The sequence below is a fragment of the Etheostoma spectabile genome, chromosome 17, assembly GCF_008692095.1.
Source record: "Etheostoma spectabile isolate EspeVRDwgs_2016 chromosome 17, UIUC_Espe_1.0, whole genome shotgun sequence".
Classification (NCBI taxonomy): Eukaryota; Metazoa; Chordata; class Actinopteri; order Perciformes; family Percidae; genus Etheostoma; species Etheostoma spectabile.
The window spans coordinates 16,452,784-16,471,904 of NC_045749.1; the positions used below are offsets into that span (position 1 = coordinate 16,452,784).

The window sequence follows — 19,121 nt, forward strand, 5'->3', positions numbered from 1 at the left end:
GAAATGTAGATGGGAGTTTTACAGTGTGTGATGGGAAATACTTTTTTTCTTTATTATTTATTTTGAGTTTCCATTATCATTAATTTTTTTTTTCCAAAAGTGATAGGAACTGTCTGAATAATAACTCAAATGCAAAACTATGCAGCTAGAGGGAATTTCCACACTGTTTTAAAATACAGTGCTTTCCCCTTCTTACGTTTAAAGTGATTTGCCGCACTTCTCAGATAATTCTCAACAATCTTTGAAAACTTGAGGAACAAATGAATAAATTACTGGTTTGACTTGAATTTCACCCCTGTGGTTGTATATGTGCAATTTTTGCAATGGAAATAGAGCTCAGGAGATTGGGCTTGAGTCTCCATCAGTGTGGGTGATGCTGCGATCAGTAGCCTGTAAATCTGAGGAGATGAGATCCAGAGAGAGATGACAGCATATACCAGGCTTTCCATCAGTCAGGCTCTCCGGCATTTCCACGCAGCAGTCTAAAAATCCCTCATCCATACGCTGATGGTTGCCTCTTCTGGGGGACACGCTCCTGGTGATTTCCTTATAGACCAATAAGTTGTGCTAAAGAGGGGGAACCAACACAGAAGCACGCAATCACAGCTTGCAGACTCAAGAAGAGAACCTAGTTTCTGTGCATCTTTCTGTTATCAAAATTAAAGTCAATAACATATATTTTTCCTCAGGGAGTTTGTGCAGTGTACACAATCATTGAGTGACACATGAAATAATAGCTGTGTGGCTGAGTACAGCTCCCAAACAGACACAGCTCTGTCAATTTCCCAGTTATGCTGCATCTGTTTGAAGCTTTCTGCTACAAAGCAAATGACTGATGCTGGAAACACTATGTCCTGTTTTGATTATGTGGTAGTTGAGTCAGGAGGTTAATATAATTCCCAATCAGCGCTGTCGACTTGTCGACTTGTCTTCCTGCTACCACCTGCTTCTTAGTTCTGGTCACTTCATCACCCTCTACGCAGTCTCTTAGCTCTACTTCAGATCATTTACCTTCCGACACACAGGAATAGTCCTTCTTCTTCTTTGATTTGGCTGATGATTAGGTATTTTAGAGTGTTGCTTGTAAGTAATGTGTGAAATCATTTTGTTTCATGGTGGTTCCTGTTTGGTTGGCAGGTGATGGAGTATGAGAACAGGATAAGAGCCTACTCAACTCCAGACAAGATTTTTCGCTACTTTGCCACGCTGAAGGTCATCGGCGAGCATGGAGATGCTGAGGTTTACATGACGCCCCAGGACTTTATACGCTCCATCACACCCAATGAGAAGCAGCCTGAGAGTGAGTCTCCTCTTTCTCCTCCCACCACCTTTGCTTAGTCTTCATTAGTGACTTCTTTACACTTACGGGAATGCTCCAGTTATTTTCTAGGATTTTTCTTTATTCCTTAAGTTTGTAGTTCTGTAGACGCAAGTAATTGTTTGAACTGATTCTGCCTCTCATTCAAGATTTTCAACCCAAATATACTCTGGCAACCTTGCTGATACAGGGACACTTGGCTCATGCTTTGCAGTTCCGGACTTATGACAGTCCATGGTATAACGATCCCACTGACTGTGTTCACAAGTATGAAGGGAGGCGGGGATGGGTGTGCGATCACGCTGAGTTGAGCGACACGCAACACAGCAGTTGGTGTTTCAATTAACAGGTTTAAGCCAGAGCAGATCTCAGGCGTCACACATGGAGCGAGTGAGAGATATTTGATCTTCAGCCATAGGAGGGTTGGGAAGGCAGGGATCTTAACTTGGCATGGACATGTGTCGGCTCCACTCCTGTCTTTATCTGTCATTATCCTGTTGTTCAACACTAACATTAATTTAGATTTTTGTGACATTTTCTTGTTTGTGAGTATATTAGCCTCTGTCACAGACTTGAATGTACAGTGTGTGTTGATTATCCTGATCCTGTGCTTCATCCTCAGTAAAGAGGTAAACCTGCAGTTAACGCTTAATAAGGACTTAGCTGGTCCTGTCACGTCTGCGCTACCTCTCCTGCCCACCTCATCACTTTCATCTGTTAACACTTGGCTCAAGACTTGGCCTAGCTTAACCCCAAGTGGCCTTTCATCTATAGATCCAGCACCTCCCACTTTATGACTCCCCAGCTCCTTCTTTCTTTATCCTGCTTTTAGCCTTTCCAAACTGGAATTTAAGTAATTATGAGCCAAGCTTTGTTGAATAAGAGAAGGCTCAGCAAAGCAGATAAACAAGCCAAGAGAAGCTGCTGTTTACTTCATAGGCAGCCATTTCAGTCTCTTTTCAAAGCCCCCAACCCATGTGAGGTTAACCAACTGCTGCTCAACTGTTAACCAACCCTGCTCAATTAAAAAAAACATGATAAAGTTTCAGTTGCTGATTAGTCTGCTTTTGTTGTTTTAATGCTCTGCAGATCTTCTGGCTTATAGATGATGAATAGCCTAACACATAGACCTATTAAAAATGTGAATTTTCTGACACTGTCTGGAAATGTCCGGACTTCTGACAGTCCATGGTATCGATACATACACGGATAGAACAATTGCACTCCATCCCAGTTCAAAGGCTGTATCCTGTATTGGGTCTAGATCTTTGTGCTCAAGCTCAGCGAGCCAGCCCCTGAATTGGGAATGTTGTTTATCGTGGTTACTCACCTGAAGGAAAAAGGATTACTGACTCAACAGAAGAAGATGGTGGCTATTTTAAGGTATTCTCTAATGCAGATGAAGCCAAATTCAGATGAATGAGATTATACTCTACTAATAATCGCCCACAAAGTTAATCTGATTTGAACAGACTTTCTGCTGGTCAGTGTGCTACTAGACACTGGTGGGATAGCAAGAGCCCGTGCGTCTCATTGAGCATTATAGATAATATATGAATACTGCATGCGCCATTGGGCAGATTATAACTGCTGCCTCACACAAGAGTTTAAAAAATAATTACCCCAACAAGGTTCTTATGTTGTTTAATTACATTACAGTTTGGATGTAGGATTGTCTTTTTCGCTCAAAATTCATAACTTATGTTTGAAGTATATTTAATTAAGTCTAGTAGAAAGTGAGGAAAATCACATTTCATATCATTCTTGCTGGGAGCAGAATTATATTGAGGCATAAAAAGAAATAACGGTAAGCTTGACGGGACAAAAGACCGGTGCACAGTGAAGACTCGTTCTCAACTGATCAATATGTGTGCATTGAAGTCATTATTCATTGTGAACCAAACGCCCAATACTTATTTTAAACAACCATGTACATCAATGTTCATGTTAACACTGCTGATCTCAGTATGCTGATGATCTGATGATCAGAAGACTCAATGCTGAATGGCAATTGTTTATTTTAAGAATTTGCAAAGTTGAAATAGATTGTTAATGACTATTATTAATCTTGAGCACATGTCAGTGATTATTATAGGTTTAGTAATGACACCAAGTAAATACATGTGCATTGCTTTTTGCTAGGCATAAACCCTGATACCCCTGTTGTGTAACTAGTCACCCTCACATCTCATTTGTTATAATATGTCTCCTAATCGGTATGTCTGTTTATTTTTTTCTCTGTCTCTTTTTCAGACCTAGGCCTTGATCAGTTTGTTGTGAAGCGATATGACGGAAAGGTAAGAAGTGGGCGTCTGGCAACTTAGCAATCATGGAGGTTAGCAGCAGGGAGGTTTTATGATTAGGTCTTAAAAACGTTTTGTTTGTGGTTTATAAATTGAGTTTAAAGTAACTGTTGTTGGATTATATAAATATACTGTAAACCCAATGGGTATTCCAATCCCCCAGAAAGCTGTGCTAATAACATATTAAAGCTTATTTCTTTTCCCAGTCCAGAGGGATTTATTCTCCAGAATGGCCATTGTCAGTAAAGAATCAATTCATCCAAAATAAAATAAAAACACATTTTCTCATTTACCCATGAATGGTATCTGGCCACAAAGATAGTTTCAGTTTTATGTGCCGAAGTTTAAAGATATCTACCTCCAAAACGTCTGCTACTACCCCAATACAACGGAGGTTACTAGGAATAGGATTTTGCACTGAAAAGTGTAATTTGTAAAGTAGTAACATGTATTTGTAGAAGCAATATTGCAGTTATCATTCACTCTTCCACAGTTTTCATAGAACTTTTTTTTCAGTCAAAAGGAGCCCAAAGTCAAAGCTCAACATTCTGTAAAATTATGTCAATATATAAAATTAAGTAAGTATATATTTTTTCTCTTTAACTTATCTCTATCTCTAGTATTGTTAGAAATCTGTCCCTTAACTCTTAAATATTGATCCTAATTTCATACAAAATATTTTAAGCAAAGTACACCTGCACTTGATAATTATTATGCCTTATATATATTTATAATGTATCTGTTAATGCCTTGGATTTTAAATATGCATACACAAAGAAGGAATTATAAGGGAGGTTTTAAAACATATGGTCTTAATTCAGTGCAGTAGTGAGGGAACAGTTAACAACATAACGTGAAAAGAGATAGATAAAAGTCAAAGATAATATCGCTGAAAGAATAAACATGTAAATCCATGCAAACTGATTCATAAATGGGCATTGCTTATACTTTTTGTGTATACTTATGCATCTGTTTTAATGTATTTTAAATGTGTCTGTTATTGAATCCCAGTCCTTATAAATGTCATATATAGTATCTATAAAATAACAATCTATGAATTATGTCTATGAAATGCAATGTAAATCAAAGAACTGCCACATTAATTTATCTTTAAGGCTGAAATGACATTGAAGAAATGGATACATCTAACTTGCAATATTATATATTATGGGAATAACTCAATGTCACAGAAATGAACAAATACTCACAAGGGGCAGGGGCTTACAGCATCGTAAAAGATGACACATGAAAAGAGATAGTGGAGCAAATAGAAAACACTCAGCAAAAAGAGCAGAAATTAATACAGGAAATTCTAATCATACTGTTAGAAACAGTTATGTGAATGGTAGCTGACATTTCTGCATTTCTGTTGATATTGTGTGCACAAGCTGGTGTCACACTGAGATACATCCGTTGCAGGTACACGTTTTTATAGGAGAAAAATGTGAATGACACAGAACATCTGGAGTGCATGTTAAAAATGTGAAAGTTAAAGGATGTTGTTTTTCACAGACCATACCCTGTAAACTGTTTTTATTTTCTCATGTCTTTGCTGTAGCTGCTTCTCTGTCTTTGCTCTCTGCTCCTCAACCATCTACTCATATTGTTTTCCAATCACAGTAAATGAGACTAGAGCAGATAATCAAAATATCTTGCTTTCCAAATATTGTTTGAGCTCTGAAGGTTTAAATATATTGTTTTCAACCTATGCAGGGATCCTGGAACTGTCTGCCTTCAGTCTCAAAGCATTCAGTTTATTAAACGTAGTTTACAGAAGCCTGGCTCTTTAACAGAGCAGCTCCACACTTAATCATTAAGAGGGACCTGTACAAAGTGGGTCTGTCCAGTCTAATGACCTTTTATAAAGACAATAACAGCAGGTAATCTTTGGACAGGTTAGCTCCCCCTAAGCCCCCAGACTGACTTTAAAATGAGCTAGTCTCTGTGCTCTAAATGCTAACATTGCTTTGTTCAGAGTCAGGAAAATAGAGGTCATCAGTTTAAATATCTAACATCATTATTGTCATTACTGCCTTCCTAGATATTGATTTGTGACTATTATTGCCCTCTCACTGATCCCAAGGTGCATCTCTCATACCCAGTAGCCAACCATTCCTACACATAAAATATTAGCTAATCATCAGTGTGATTACTGTTGTTTCTAACCTCATTAGGAAATCCATCAGCCATTAGGCTGCTATGAAAATGAGTACAGTCTGTACCTCATCTCCGTATTGTAGACCGATGAACCCCACCAAGTCAGTAAGGCTAAAGACAGAACTCTTTGTCACAACTTTGCTTGTTTACCACAACTCAGTAGTGACTTTAATAAGCCTTATGTTTAGTGAAAGCCCCCAGAACTTGGACTCACCCAGATTTCAAAAGCATATTAACTAAAGAGCTTGAGCTATATACATTAATCAAAAGTAAATGTGAAATTCTGTGGCGGCCTAAAATCAAAATGGAACACTCATCATTTATGACCTTTGTCTGCTTATGTAAATGTTGTCCCTATCTCAAAGCCTCTTGTTTCCTCCATTTGCCAGGCAAATCTCTCGACACATGGTTTTCTCTGATACTGTATATAGCTTTTTCTGTCCTCTGAGATTTTCTTGCCATGGTCAGAGCTCCCCTTCCTCCTTGGCTCTGCCCACCCCCTTTTCGCCCAGAGACACTTTCCTTCAACTCATTGGCTTAATGGACACCCCTAGCTAGTTTAGAGGAAAAATAAACCATTACGGTTTCCTCCCATGAAATCTAGTTCACATGAGACTTAAGACTGCATAGAATTAGAACTACAGTAAATGAAATGGCCACAACAATATTGGTGCAATATCTGTAGTGTATGAATCATAAAGTTGATGGAGGGTGTGGTATAGTACAAATAAACTGCAAAGAAGACTAGGGGCAATGGCAGAGAGGTATACATTATGTGGGAGTAACATGAGAGCTCTCTTAAAAGACCTCTGTGTAAAAATAGCCCAGCCAACTGAGAGATTTGTCACATGCATACAGTTAAGTGGAAGAGTGTTTAAGAGTGTACGTGTTATATACCTCAAACTCTTCCCTATCCCCGCCCTCTCCTGCTGACACTAATTTGTTCCATGTTCAGTCTGTAATGCTCACTTAATACAAACATGCCCGATAGGCTTGTTCAACAACTGTTGTCATATGGACCCACCCTGTTTGTTTTATTTTTGTTTTTCTGTCCATGGCAACTTATTATTTTAGAAGTCTTTTAAATTCCATTGTTTGCTCAACCAATTGTTTCATTACACCTTTCTCCCTCTGTATTTTTGTCTGTTATCCCGGTCATGTGTGCCTGCTTTTACTGCTGCTGCAAATTGTATGTTGATGAGACCTAACGTTGCTATTGTTAACTGTTGAGTATTCCTTCATGCTTTTATCAGCCATCCTCTCTCATTCACGTAACGAGTAATCCCTCCATTTTTTCTCTCTTCCCTTCCTCGTGAATAACCAACATCCTCAACTCCCCTTCTCCCCAAAACCCCTACTTTTTCTCTGTCTCCTCCTCCAATCATCCCATCTACTGATTCCTCATTCTCCGCCCACCAACTCCCTGTCCCGCCTCCTCCTCCTCCCCCCCCCTCTTCTGTTTTCACTCCCTCTTCATCTCCTTCCCGTTCTGCCCCTCCCTCTCTGCAGGACTTCTGGCAGGTATGGGTGTGTGCCGAGCAGCATGTGTGCACCTGAATGAAAAATTTCACTTTGTAGTCTCTACCTACTCCCTCCTTCTCATTTATACTATTTCCTCTTCTGTCTCTGAAATGTTTTTTTGTTTTTGTTTTTAAATACTTTTTTTAATCTTTCTATTACTCACTCCTCTATAGTAATATGGAGGGCAAAGCTATTCAGTGTTGTTAGTCCAGGGGAACAGCTGAGTATTTATCACCAGAGGCCCCACGATACGATATTTATGTCATGATACGATATTATTGAGATTTTATACATATTGCGATATTCTGCAATATATTGCAATTTATTACCCTTTCCAACTTCAAATTATGTTCCCAAAGGAAAACTTTGTGAAAATCTGTTTTTAAAAAAACATTAAAAAAAAAAAGAACCTCAACTGCACCATCAAGTGGACTGATAAATCAATTAATTTTATTATTCTAGTACCAAAAAGTAAACTTTTCATGTGGAATTTATATAATAAAAGATTGATACTTGGCATCTGTGTATTGATACAGTATTGCCACAGAAAATATGGCAAAACTGTGCTGTATCGATTCTCCCTCCCCCAACACCTGGTATTTATCACATCTCAGCTGCAGCAAGTGTGAAACCAGAGTCACGGCCTCAGTTAGGTTTACGGCCAACGTGGATTCAACAGCAGCCAAAATGAGCATTAAAATATATAATTTCTAAAAAGAAATCAGTAGACTGGTAATTTAAATGTTGAACAGAGCCTGATAGGGGGAGTCAAACAGTATGAGGATGGATATTAAGGCAGATTATATCAAGGTCATGGAAAGTGCTTGTTTCCAATTGGCTGGTCGACCATTTAACCACAGTGTAAAAGTACATGACCTAACATTACTAGTGTTGATATCAAGGGGGTTAGCTCTGTTGTAGGGCTGCACAATGAATCAAATTTTAATCACAATCACGATTTTGACTTCCCACAATCAAATTTGCGTGATCCAGCGATTTTTTTTAAAAAAAAATTTATTTTATTTTTTTAAAAGCGTTGTTTCATAGAACGCTCCGGGGATTTTTGCATAGCGCATCTACCGCTGCGTAAACCCCTGTCTGCTCATGTGCCAGTCTGTTGTTCCCTGCACCACGCAGCTTAGTTTCTAGATGTAGACAGTCACAGAGGACAGAGTAACGGGAGGAAAATTCAACAGATAGCAGTTGGTTATACGTCGGCCTCAAGGTTTACCAGTTTGCTAGTAAACGCAACATTTTGTCCCGTCTGTGTCGTTTTTCAGACAACAGCAGTGACCAGTGCTAGTCTTTGCCAGTAGCGTCTGTTAGCTGTTAGCTCCTCTAGGACGCACCGGTGCTAATGTCCTCGCATCCGCTGCAATGTTGTTATATGGATATGGTTTAATTTTGCTTTACATGACCCATTTCGTCTGTAAAGCTGTGCCTGTGTTTGGCTCTCCCCTCTACTCTCTCTCTCTCTCCTCTTACTCTCCACGCAGCCCCGTCACACAGCGCCGGTCCACACTTCTGACATTTGTCTACAGTTTTAATTTTTTATTAACACAGCTGTATATTGTTAAGTATGAGAGGCAAACCTGTATTTGTACCAGTGTTTCCGCGGGTAAATGCTATCGCGACCGCCACGGCGAAGAACACAGAAGAAGTTATTGAATGCAACTAACTTCAGTTTGTAGAGTAATAGCGCGTGAGACGAAGCCTGCTGGAAAAGCAGTTATAAATATGACCATGTGACAATAAAATTAGTTTTGGTTAAAATCAGCAAATAATCGTGAAAATAATCGTGATCACAATATTGATCAAAGTAATCGTGATTATAATTTTGGCCATAATTGTGCAGCCCTACTCTGTTGTATTGACAACCATTTTTAAGTTTGAGAAAGAGCTTGTCTTATTGCCTGTGGTAAGTGACCGTGGTATAACAAGCACAATAATACACTCTTAGATGTCCATGTTTGGAAAATATATATCTGTTAATTTCATATAACAGAAGACTTCAATCTCTTATATCACTAACATAAATGTTTATGAGCATTCACTTGCTTCTAGTTTCCTGTGATGCTCCAAAATGTTTCACCAGAGTGCATTGGAGAAACCTTTTGTGATTAAAATACTTCTGATAAACACATTTATGTTGACTTATAAGCTTTATCTACCAAATGATTGGCCTTTAAGCAAGTCTGAATGTCTCTCTCACGATGACATGAAAACAAGCCAAGCGCAGCAAAGAGCAGGTTACAACCTGTGCACCTTATGACTGGGAGTGTCAGAAACTAAAGTAGGCATGCACCCTATAGTGTTTACACTTGGTATGCAAACTAAAACTTTGTATTGTTTATTGGACGTTTGAGACCTCCCCGGTGCCCTTTGTATAGCTTGTTGGAGCAGCTGCTTGCCATGCCTTCCCTGCTGAATTATTGAAAGGGAAGACTTTATACTTTGCCTCTACAGGGATTATTAAACACTGCAGCACTGCTACATAATTTACACACTAGTCAATGTCCCAAAGTAAAGTTCACATACATTTATCGTCAAATTTGAACGTGAAGTCTTGTAAAGCTGAGATGCAAAGAGCAGCAAAAATTGGTAATTTATATGAAACTTGTATTGGTCAATGCCAAATCAAAGCCCTGCTGTTCCCCTGCACTCCCTCTATCTTGCTTTATAAACGCACCTTTTCTCCTTCATCCCTTCTAAGAAATGTCAGCTCTAGCTTTCCACATGCTTTGGCACTCTAGCCTTTTTTTCCCAGCATGCACTGCTCTATTGCCTGTGTCTCACAGAGAAAGTAGCTGGTGGTGGTGCCCCCTCTCTGTGCATGGTGGCCTCACAGGGTGGGTTTTGGATCCAGGAAATGGCTCTGTTAGCTAACGTCGAGGCTGTATTGATGTGCTTGATAGCCTTCACAAATCCATCCTCTGGATTGTCCGGATGTCAGTGCTGCATGATTTCTGTATAGCATGGTTTAGAGTCACTGAAGGCAGGACTTGGTCTGTATGTTTAAAATGTATCTAAACAGTTCCTACATGCTGTGGCCCTATAAAGCCACAGTGTCTGCTGTGTGACCAGCTACGACTGAGAGCATACACTTGTCACTCAGAGGGAGTGTGTAAGGGGGCTGCTCTAATGGAAACGACCCTGTTGTCACACCAACTGTTGTCATGTTCACTCTTTTTGATTTCACAGGAAGCTCCCAGGGGTGCTGTTTGGACAGTCACCGCTCTATTTCTCCATTTTTTTCACACTGTCTTCAATTCTTACATGTTTTTTTCCCCCTCTTTGTCAATGTGTGAACACACACAACACAGCTGCACACACAATTCTTTTCTCTCTTTCTCCTCTCCTAATCCACAGTACTAGAGGTTGGGTTGTCTGTACACCTGGTCAGCTAATTTGGTTCCTCCTCTCCTCTTGTGAGACTGCTGTCATTCCTCAGTGACTGCGATGTTTATTGTGCGTTCCACATCAGAGTCCATTATTCTGATTGCGCTCCCTGTAACATTTATGAGTTATTAACAGTACAACGGCTCTGCAGTTACCCGCTGGGACTAGAGGTGGAAAGCTAATACATCAGTGCTTTCTCCACCCACACATCCCCCCACCCACCTACAGACTGTGGTGTTTTGGTTGCAAGGTGTCATTACATACAAGGAGAATATTAACTCTTGACCACTCTGATGGTCAAGGCTGAATTTTGTGTGAAAGCAGTATAGAATAATGTAGTGTGTTTTTTTTGGGGGGCTTGGATCTTGACAATGTCCTGGTTATGTGTTGCAGCACAGGGCAAGTGCACTTGCACACTGGGAGCGCTTTCAGCCACAATTCCGAAATGTCAGGCACAGACCCCAGTTGACTTTACCCTCAAGCTGGTCATTTTGCATTCCCCTAAGACTCCCGTCATTTCATTGTACCTGTCAAAGTGGCAGTAACCCCAGAGCTACCACATCACACAAAGAGGAATAAAGGTTTTGATCCATTTTTAATGCATTTGTCTCGCCCACCCTCCCCCTTGCTTTCACTCACTCTGCGCTGTCCGTCTGTCACACCGCACACATCTCCCTTTTTTTAAAATCAGTATTTCCCCACTGGTGTAGCCCTCCCGTTCACCAAGTTCTAGCGAGACTGTACAACTGTACCAAAGAAGAGAGTACACTCTGGGACAGGCACCACTAAAGCAAGCACACCACTTACATTAATGCATAGACAAAGACTTGGGACCAGATCTCTCTCTGCAGCTTGAGATTTTAGTCTTCATAAATTGCACTCTTTGTTGTGGAGCTACAACAAAGAGAGGAAAATGCACAAACAACAGTCCTATGACGTTATCCGAGAAAAGTCATTGTGTCTTTTGTGTGATAATTAATATTTTTTCCTCTCTCCTGTTATCATGGTGTCTGCAGCTGCAGTGTTGGACAGGGTTACAGATCTAATCAATAACAAAGCACTGCGGCTGGTACAGTGGTATTAGAGAGGGCCAAGTCTAAGCTGTCAACAGCTCCTAAGCCAAATACACAAATTGGTGGTGGAGCTGCTTAAATAACAAGAATTTAGATAAATATGAATAGGTGACACGTGAATATTTTTAGTATTTGAATGGCCATGTTTGAAGACTGCATTATATAAAGTGTGGTGAATTGTGTCAATCACTTCATCAGCTGTCTTTTTTCTATCATTATGACATGATAATAATAATGATGAGGATAATGATGATTCTGTATATCAGAATTATGTGCCTTCTCCTCAGCGCATCTGTGTTATAACAAGACCCATCAGTGTTATGTGATTGATTTGATCATGTAAAGTTATTCGTATTTTATATTTGTTCGGAAGTAAAAGAAACCTAACAAACATAGAGAATGTATTTTCTTTGATCATTTGTTGGAAGTTTTCTACAGTCTCATACAAAAAACTAACTAAAAACTAGGGCTTTACAAAAATGTAGGAGCATATAATTCCTCAGTTCTGGATTTAACAATGAAATGTGATAACCAAAAGAGCATTTTATGCAGTTTGAAGTTTTTAAGTGTTTCACTTCTTAATGGTGTGCTTAGAAAGTGTTTGTCAGGCACTCCTGTTAAATGAGCAGAAAGAGCTACAGCCCCTTTGCATGAATGCCTCTGGCTGTGCTTGACTTGTATGGGTCTCAGTTGTTGGACTCTAAATTTGGCCATGGCTGCTCTGTCGCCTGGTGCACTGGAGAGATTAGCCCTGACCAAACCCTTAACCCCATCTGTGTGTATATGACAGCAATACATTTGACCGCTCCGCTGTCAGCGCCATCCAGCTAGCAGCTCTATCAGAACTGTGTTTCTGCCTCAGCTCACAGGGTAGTTGGGTTGTTCAGTCCGTCATCTGCACACAGCCCGTGGACTTGGCCATAGCGTAGCTGACACATGCAGACATGAACACATGAGCAGGCTCAAGGCAAAGATTTCACATTCAACATAAACAAGAGCTACAAAGTTAACACTGTAACATGCTGACAGACGAGGCATTAGCTGTTAATTAACTTGAGTGCTGCAGAAATTAATTTACAGTCATTTGAAGATGAGTGCTTTTGATGAAATCTAAGATGGGTGTTAAATACAGACTCCAGTGAAGTGGAGATCCTTTTAGTGATTGCAGCACCACGTTTTATAGGCATAATGTACTATTGGGAAGATTATTCAAAACTGATAAGACACTGAGTCTGGAAAATCAAGTAACCGTATCGGTATCTCTTGTAGATAAAATGATTTTGACCATATATCTGAATTGTACTGTATAAGCATTTTGGTACTGTTGAATGGCTTGTTGTTGGGCATCTAATTCAGTGGGAAGCTGAGGCTTGCGCCAAAGATGTCAGATGAAGGGGAAGATAGGGTGTAGTTTCACAGCAGAGCCTCAAGCTCCATGGAAAAGGCTGAAAAGCCAAGGTGAAACCCAGAGCACAGCTTGGCATACACACTGGTATCCGCCTGCCTGGAGAGCATGCACAGTGTTACATCATACATTTGTTTGAGAGATGTACAGTATTATAGCACATTGTGTATGTGGGAGAGAGCGAGAAAGTGAAAACTATACTGTCAGCTTAGCAATGATGTCTGTGGCTGTAGAGTGTGATCCTAAAAGAGAGAATTGTGTTCTCTTCTGACTGGGACACAGGCAGCATCCGAGTAGACCAAAAGCTCCATGTTTGTGTTTATTGGTTAGTATGGCCATACACATTCTGAGATCTCTTATTTTATCAGCTGAATATGCTATTTGGTTCTACTCTTTGGCTATTATATTTTGATGTTTTAGTTGAATGTCATTTTGGCTATTCTGCAGGGGTGTTTTTGTCCTTGACTAAAGTAAAAAAAGAGTTATGCCTAATGTGCTTAATGCCTCCATTCTGATTATTTTAATGAGGCCCAGTGCATTTGTCTCTCGTGTGTGTAGTTGTAAAGCCGTGTGTGTGGGCGTGAGTATGTGCTTACCAGTTACACATACACACGTGTGCGGTTGTGTGCGTCTTTTCTGTTTTGTGGACATTTGGCTTTAGGACTCTCGCTCACCTCAGGCCCTTCCTCTGTCTGTCATCGTTCCAATCTTGGGAGCCAATACCAACCTCTTTTACTCTTTCCCTTTTTAATCTTTCTTCTTTCTATATGTACATACGTTACTTCTCTTATACACATGCAAACAACTGAATGCTTATGGCACCAAGAATGAAAATGTTGCCTTTTGTTATCTCTGTCTTCCTCTCAACCAGTAGCACTGCTCGAAAAAATAAGTTGTTTTTTTTCTCTTTCACCTCCTCCTCTTCCACTCCCTTCTCCCCTTATACTGTAAATGTAAATACTGCCAATAATACATGTTACAGTCAAAACCACTATTTTCTATATTTGCATCACTGACATGTAAGAGTTAAGATTGACATGAATTGGGGACTGTGATGTACTATTGTATAAGCTTATACCAATTATTTTTAGCAGCCACTGTAGCAGTCTGTTTATCAAGAGGAGGGAGGGGGTTTATTGGGAAAGAATGTGGTTATGTTTTGAAATTAAGGGGGATGCCACCCAATTTTAGTATTCAGATATGTTTTTTTATATAAATCTGTCCCTTTTTTAAGCGAGAACATGGGACTCGCTTTTTATTTGTAATGTGCACTCAGGATGCTGCTCCCGTGACCAAACAGACGATAGGTAAAAATGATTGTTGTAACAGCCTTGTTAGTGGAGCTGCTTCACAATCTTTGCTTACAGACTGCGAGACATAATTGAATTCTTACTTTGAATGGTATCCCCCAATTATTTTGTTTTGAGCAAGATGGTGTGTGTGTGTGTGTGTGTGTGTGTGTGTGTGTGTGTGTGTGAATGCACATGAGTGTCTTTATCGTTCAAGGCCCTGCTAAAGACAGCAGAGGCCACGCTGTTCTCTAACAGTTGTCTCTCCTTCTTCCTCCTCTGAATTGGACCACTTACAGATGGAGGTAACTTCACTTGGGCTCAGTGTGCCCCCCCCCCTTCCCCTCACTAGGCATGCTCTGTCCGTCTGTCCACTCTGTTTGGTGGAGCGTTCTGCGGACGCTGTCTTTCAAGTGTAGTGTGCATGTGATTATTCACTCTTTCATGCAATGCTGTGAATATACACATGGTAACAGTATAATGGGAAGAGCTAAGTCACTTTGTTTTTAACAATTAATACAGTTGGGTTGTGTCACTGATATGGTTAATCAATAGTGTGTTTGTGCTACAGTCTCTCGTGGTGTTTTCCTTCTCTTTATGCCTATTTCACACTGTGAGTACAGCCTCTGGTGGATTATGGTGTTTTGTACTTGAACCAACCACGGACTAATTGCTTGCCACTACCAACCTCACTTGCCTGTACGGCTTCATGTGTATGTAGCATTTGCATGACTGTGATAAACCATCTATCCATAATCTTCTTATGTACCAGGCATATTTTTAATGTGTGTGTGTGTGTGTGTAAGTACAGTATGCTTTATGTTTCTGTGTTTTGAGCATAGCCAGTCTCGGATTGAGCTTCAATCTCACAGACACAGTTGCTTGCACACACACAAAGCCACACCTGGGACAGCTGTAAAAGCTTGTGCTGAATCATGTGAATTTTTTTTAATGTAACTTCCTTTTTCTGTTGTGACCTAAATGAGCAGAAGATCGCCCAGGAGAGGGAGAAGTTTGCAGATGAGGACAGCATATTTTTCACATTGGGAGAATGTGGCCTTATTTCCTTCTCTGACTACATCTTCCTCACCACAGTGCTGTCCAGTAAGTACATCGTTGAGCTGAATTTTATGTATGACCCATCCCATTCAGTCCCACTTTCTTAAAATCCTACATACGGAAATCAAATCCACCGAAGATCTCTTCTGTGTCTGCTCTGCTCTCTGCTTTTTTACTGCATCAGTTAACACTGAAAGTGAAAACCTGAGACAATTTTCCAATATGATATTATTAGCTAGGTTAAGGCACTGGCTCAGGTTACGGCCCTGGCTGCCTGTTCAGTATGATCTCCAGTTCTGAGTTCAAAGATGATGTGTGTCTACCAAGCTAGCTGCCTAGTAGAGGTTTCATAGATTCAGTCTTCTTTAGCTGGATCTAGCATTTGTGAACACAGGGAGTAAATATCACATGAAAACCTCCTTTCCAAATGTGTCAGTTCATGATAATAAAAATGAAGCCCTGACTCCTTTTTATCAAATGCCTAGTAAACTTGTATCCCCAGCTTTAGCTCGACCATGTATTCTAATCCGTTCATATGGAGAAAGTCTCTAGGGAAGTTTTCAAGGACAAGTCATTTTTAAGCAGACAGAACAGCATGCCTTACGGTTGGTTTCAATCCATTTAACATGGGCACCAAAATAGTGCAAAAGAGGACACATGGTTCAGGCCTCATAATGAATCCTTTGTCAGATAAGGCTAGATTAATCTTTATACTAATATTTCCCTTAGGAGTTGGTGTACTTAAGCAAGAAATGGTTATAGTAGTATACAGCAGTGAAATGCATTGCATATGAAAATGATTATACAAAAAAGGTTGTATACTGAGTGTAAATATTGTTTTGACTCTGTATATCATCAGATCACCAGTGTAGAATGTATAGCCCCTGTAGACAAAACAACTTTCACAGTCCAAAAACATGGGGCAGCCACTATAGATTTTAGCAGTCATGCCTGGATAAGTAGGTTAATAAAGAATGTGCAAGATGTAAAATTGTAAACTTAAATGACATGGCATTATTGGTTGCATAACTTTCTAAGTGTTATATTTCAGATATGAATATATGTAGCAACATGTGAATGCATAGCCCATATATCTGATCTGAAAATGTGCATTGCATTCACATTTGGAGTCTTGACAGAGGGCCATACGTTTCTTCTGAAAGTAAGCAAATTGAATCATGAGGAAGAAAATCTCAATATGTTGACATTAATTAAAGGTTTTGAAAGACAAATTGTGGCTGTAATTTAAACTCTGAAAGGCGATACAATTTGTCTAACTATTTCCCTTATTTGTACATTCTGTCTTTATCAGACGTGGGTGCTGACACTGTTAACTGAGCCTCGTTATCCTGCTGCACCGAAAACAAATTTCACTGACTGGTCGTGTGGTCATTAAAGTGAAGTGGGTGTTAGTAGCAGATGAAAAGCAAATGCCATTTGCAGAAAGTGGACACATATTTTGCTGCATAAAAACAGTGCAGCAAATTGAAATATTATGAATGCTAAAAAAAGGCTAATTCCAGATAAGGTAATATACACAGTGCAGGGTCTGATCTGGTCTGTGGATTAATCATTGTACAATCTGATGGCTTTTGTCTCAAAGACGAGAACCTAAAGTGCCCCATGTTTCATCACTTGGGGGTAAGATGAAGGCTGGGTCAGTCCAGTGTGACGTGTCGTTTCCACATTGTATTGATTTTAGAAAATCTGTTTTTGTGTCTTGTGGTGTCCAGCTCCCCAGAGGAACTTTGAGATTGCTTTCAAGATGTTTGATCTGAACGGTGACGGAGAGGTGGATCTGGAGGAGTTTGAACAAGTAAGACTGATCGGCATCTTTCATACATATACGTACATACAGCAGTCACACACAAACACGCCCAAAATCAACATATTGAAGGAGACATAAGGTTAAAACAGCAAGCCCAGGCGCCCCCTGTTAGCTCACCTGGTGGAGCGTGCACCCGATGTACCAAGGCTCTGTCCTTACGCAGCGGCCCAGGGTTCAAATCCGAACTGCGGCCCTGTGCTGCCTGTCTTCCCCCGTCCCTTTTTACAACTGTCCTATCAATTAAATGCCCCCCCCCCCCAAAAAAAAAAAAAAAAACAGCCCGCCCACACGTTTGGTCTGTGCTGTATCTACAGTAGCGACTGATTGACTGTAAGCAGTAACACATACACTGACAGGCACTAAAGGTAGGTTGATGTGGAGCGCCGTGACATTTCTCAGAGGGAAAAGATAAGTGCTGTGCTCTGCCTTCTGTGATATAACATTATTTCTACCACTGGATTGTGTAAGAGAATTCATTTTTGTATTTAACTCCTTTTTTTTTTTTTTTTTTATATGAAGCAGCCAAGGAAAGTGCTCTGTATTTTAACTCAAGTTTATCTTATACAAACCTTTTCATTGTGGACAGTTGTCTTTTCAATTAGACTTTTAATGGATTTATATTCTACAGAAACTAAATAGTCACAAGTACTTTTGAAACTTACTCTGCCAAACTGGTTGACATGGGACCTCCTCCATCCTTAGGTCCAGAGTATCATTCGTTCCCAGACCAGTATGGGCATGCGACACCGCGACCGCTCCACCACAGGAAACACCCTGAAGACGGCCGGCTGCAGCTCTGCTCTCACCACATACTTCTTTGGAGAAGACCTGAAGGGAAAACTTACCATCGGCAGCTTTCTGGAGTTTCAGAGGAAGCTGCAGCATGATGTGCTCAAACTAGAGGTGATGAAAGTGAATGAGTGGACAAAGACCATATTATCCTAAGAAAATGCAGCTGCTGGTTTACTGTACAATTAAGTACAGTTAGAATAAATTAATTAGAATGTTATGGCTTTGCTGTAATCTTAAATCTATTCAGGAACCACATTTGAAAATTGACAGAAGACTCAGAGGAATTAAATATTATTGTCCCTGTCACATTTAGTTCCCCGATAAACATAGTAATGAACCAAAAAAAAAAGCCAGGAGCCAGGGTAGAAGCAAGGAGGTGAGTGATAGCTGAATGGTATGCACAATATAAAGGTAAACAAGGGAAGAGGATGATAAAAGCGCTGTATGGATTGTCTGTCAGTACTGGTCAGTGTCACCATTTCAAATCTGTGACTGTTAAGTACGAAAGCCATCTTCTGTCTCCTCAGACTGACCCCCTCTCCTGCCTCTTCAGTGACAGCAACTGATCAGTGTTGTTGAGCATATGGTTATTCTAATTCATTTAATTAGCGTGGGTGGTATCTAACTGATACACTGAACTGTATCTGTGGCTCCAAGTATAGGACTGGAGATGGAGCATCTGCCAGAAAGAAAATGCTATCTGTCAGTTCTTAATGATACCTCAGTGCTCAGAGAGGGAAATCATTTCAGATAAGGTTGACCCCAACATGGTTAATCCAATCCCATTCCTGAAGTCTGACTCTCATGTGCTCAATTTAGGTCATATTTCACCAGCTGTAGCAGTTTGTTTAGCAGGGTGCAGAACACTTACTTATTCTCTCTTATTATAACTCTTATTATGCCCCTTGTTTATGGATTACCAGTAAAAGTGGGATTACAATCTGGTTTTGGAGCATGCATTTAAAAAAAAAAAAAAA

At 40.1% G+C, this 19,121-nt stretch overlaps 1 protein-coding gene and 1 long non-coding RNA gene across 5 annotated transcripts in view; one reads left to right on the forward strand and one right to left on the reverse strand.

Moving 5' to 3' along the window:
* Positions 1–19,121, forward strand: part of micu1 (mitochondrial calcium uptake 1) — a 31,834-nt gene that overhangs the window by 6,790 nt on the left and 5,923 nt on the right. Inside the window, exons 4-10 of one of the 4 annotated variants that reach the window (XM_032541088.1) lie at positions 1,138–1,300; positions 3,572–3,615; positions 7,288–7,299; positions 14,765–14,770; positions 15,455–15,569; positions 17,258–17,340; positions 18,055–18,255. In XM_032541088.1, the coding sequence (XP_032396979.1) occupies positions 1,138–1,300; positions 3,572–3,615; positions 7,288–7,299; positions 14,765–14,770; positions 15,455–15,569; positions 17,258–17,340; positions 18,055–18,255 (624 nt within the window). The remainder of the gene's footprint in view (positions 1–1,137; positions 1,301–3,571; positions 3,616–7,287; positions 7,300–14,764; positions 14,771–15,454; positions 15,570–17,257; positions 17,341–18,054; positions 18,256–19,121) is intronic. The other 3 variants (XM_032541089.1, XM_032541090.1, XM_032541091.1) reach the window with 3 other exon arrangements.
* Positions 4,599–19,121, reverse strand: part of LOC116705171 (uncharacterized) — a 17,370-nt gene continuing 2,847 nt past the window's right edge. The window contains exons 2-3 of the long non-coding RNA XR_004335869.1: positions 8,718–8,726; positions 4,599–4,898 (exon numbers count right to left, since the gene is read on the reverse strand). This is a non-coding gene — a long non-coding RNA (uncharacterized LOC116705171). The remainder of the gene's footprint in view (positions 4,899–8,717; positions 8,727–19,121) is intronic.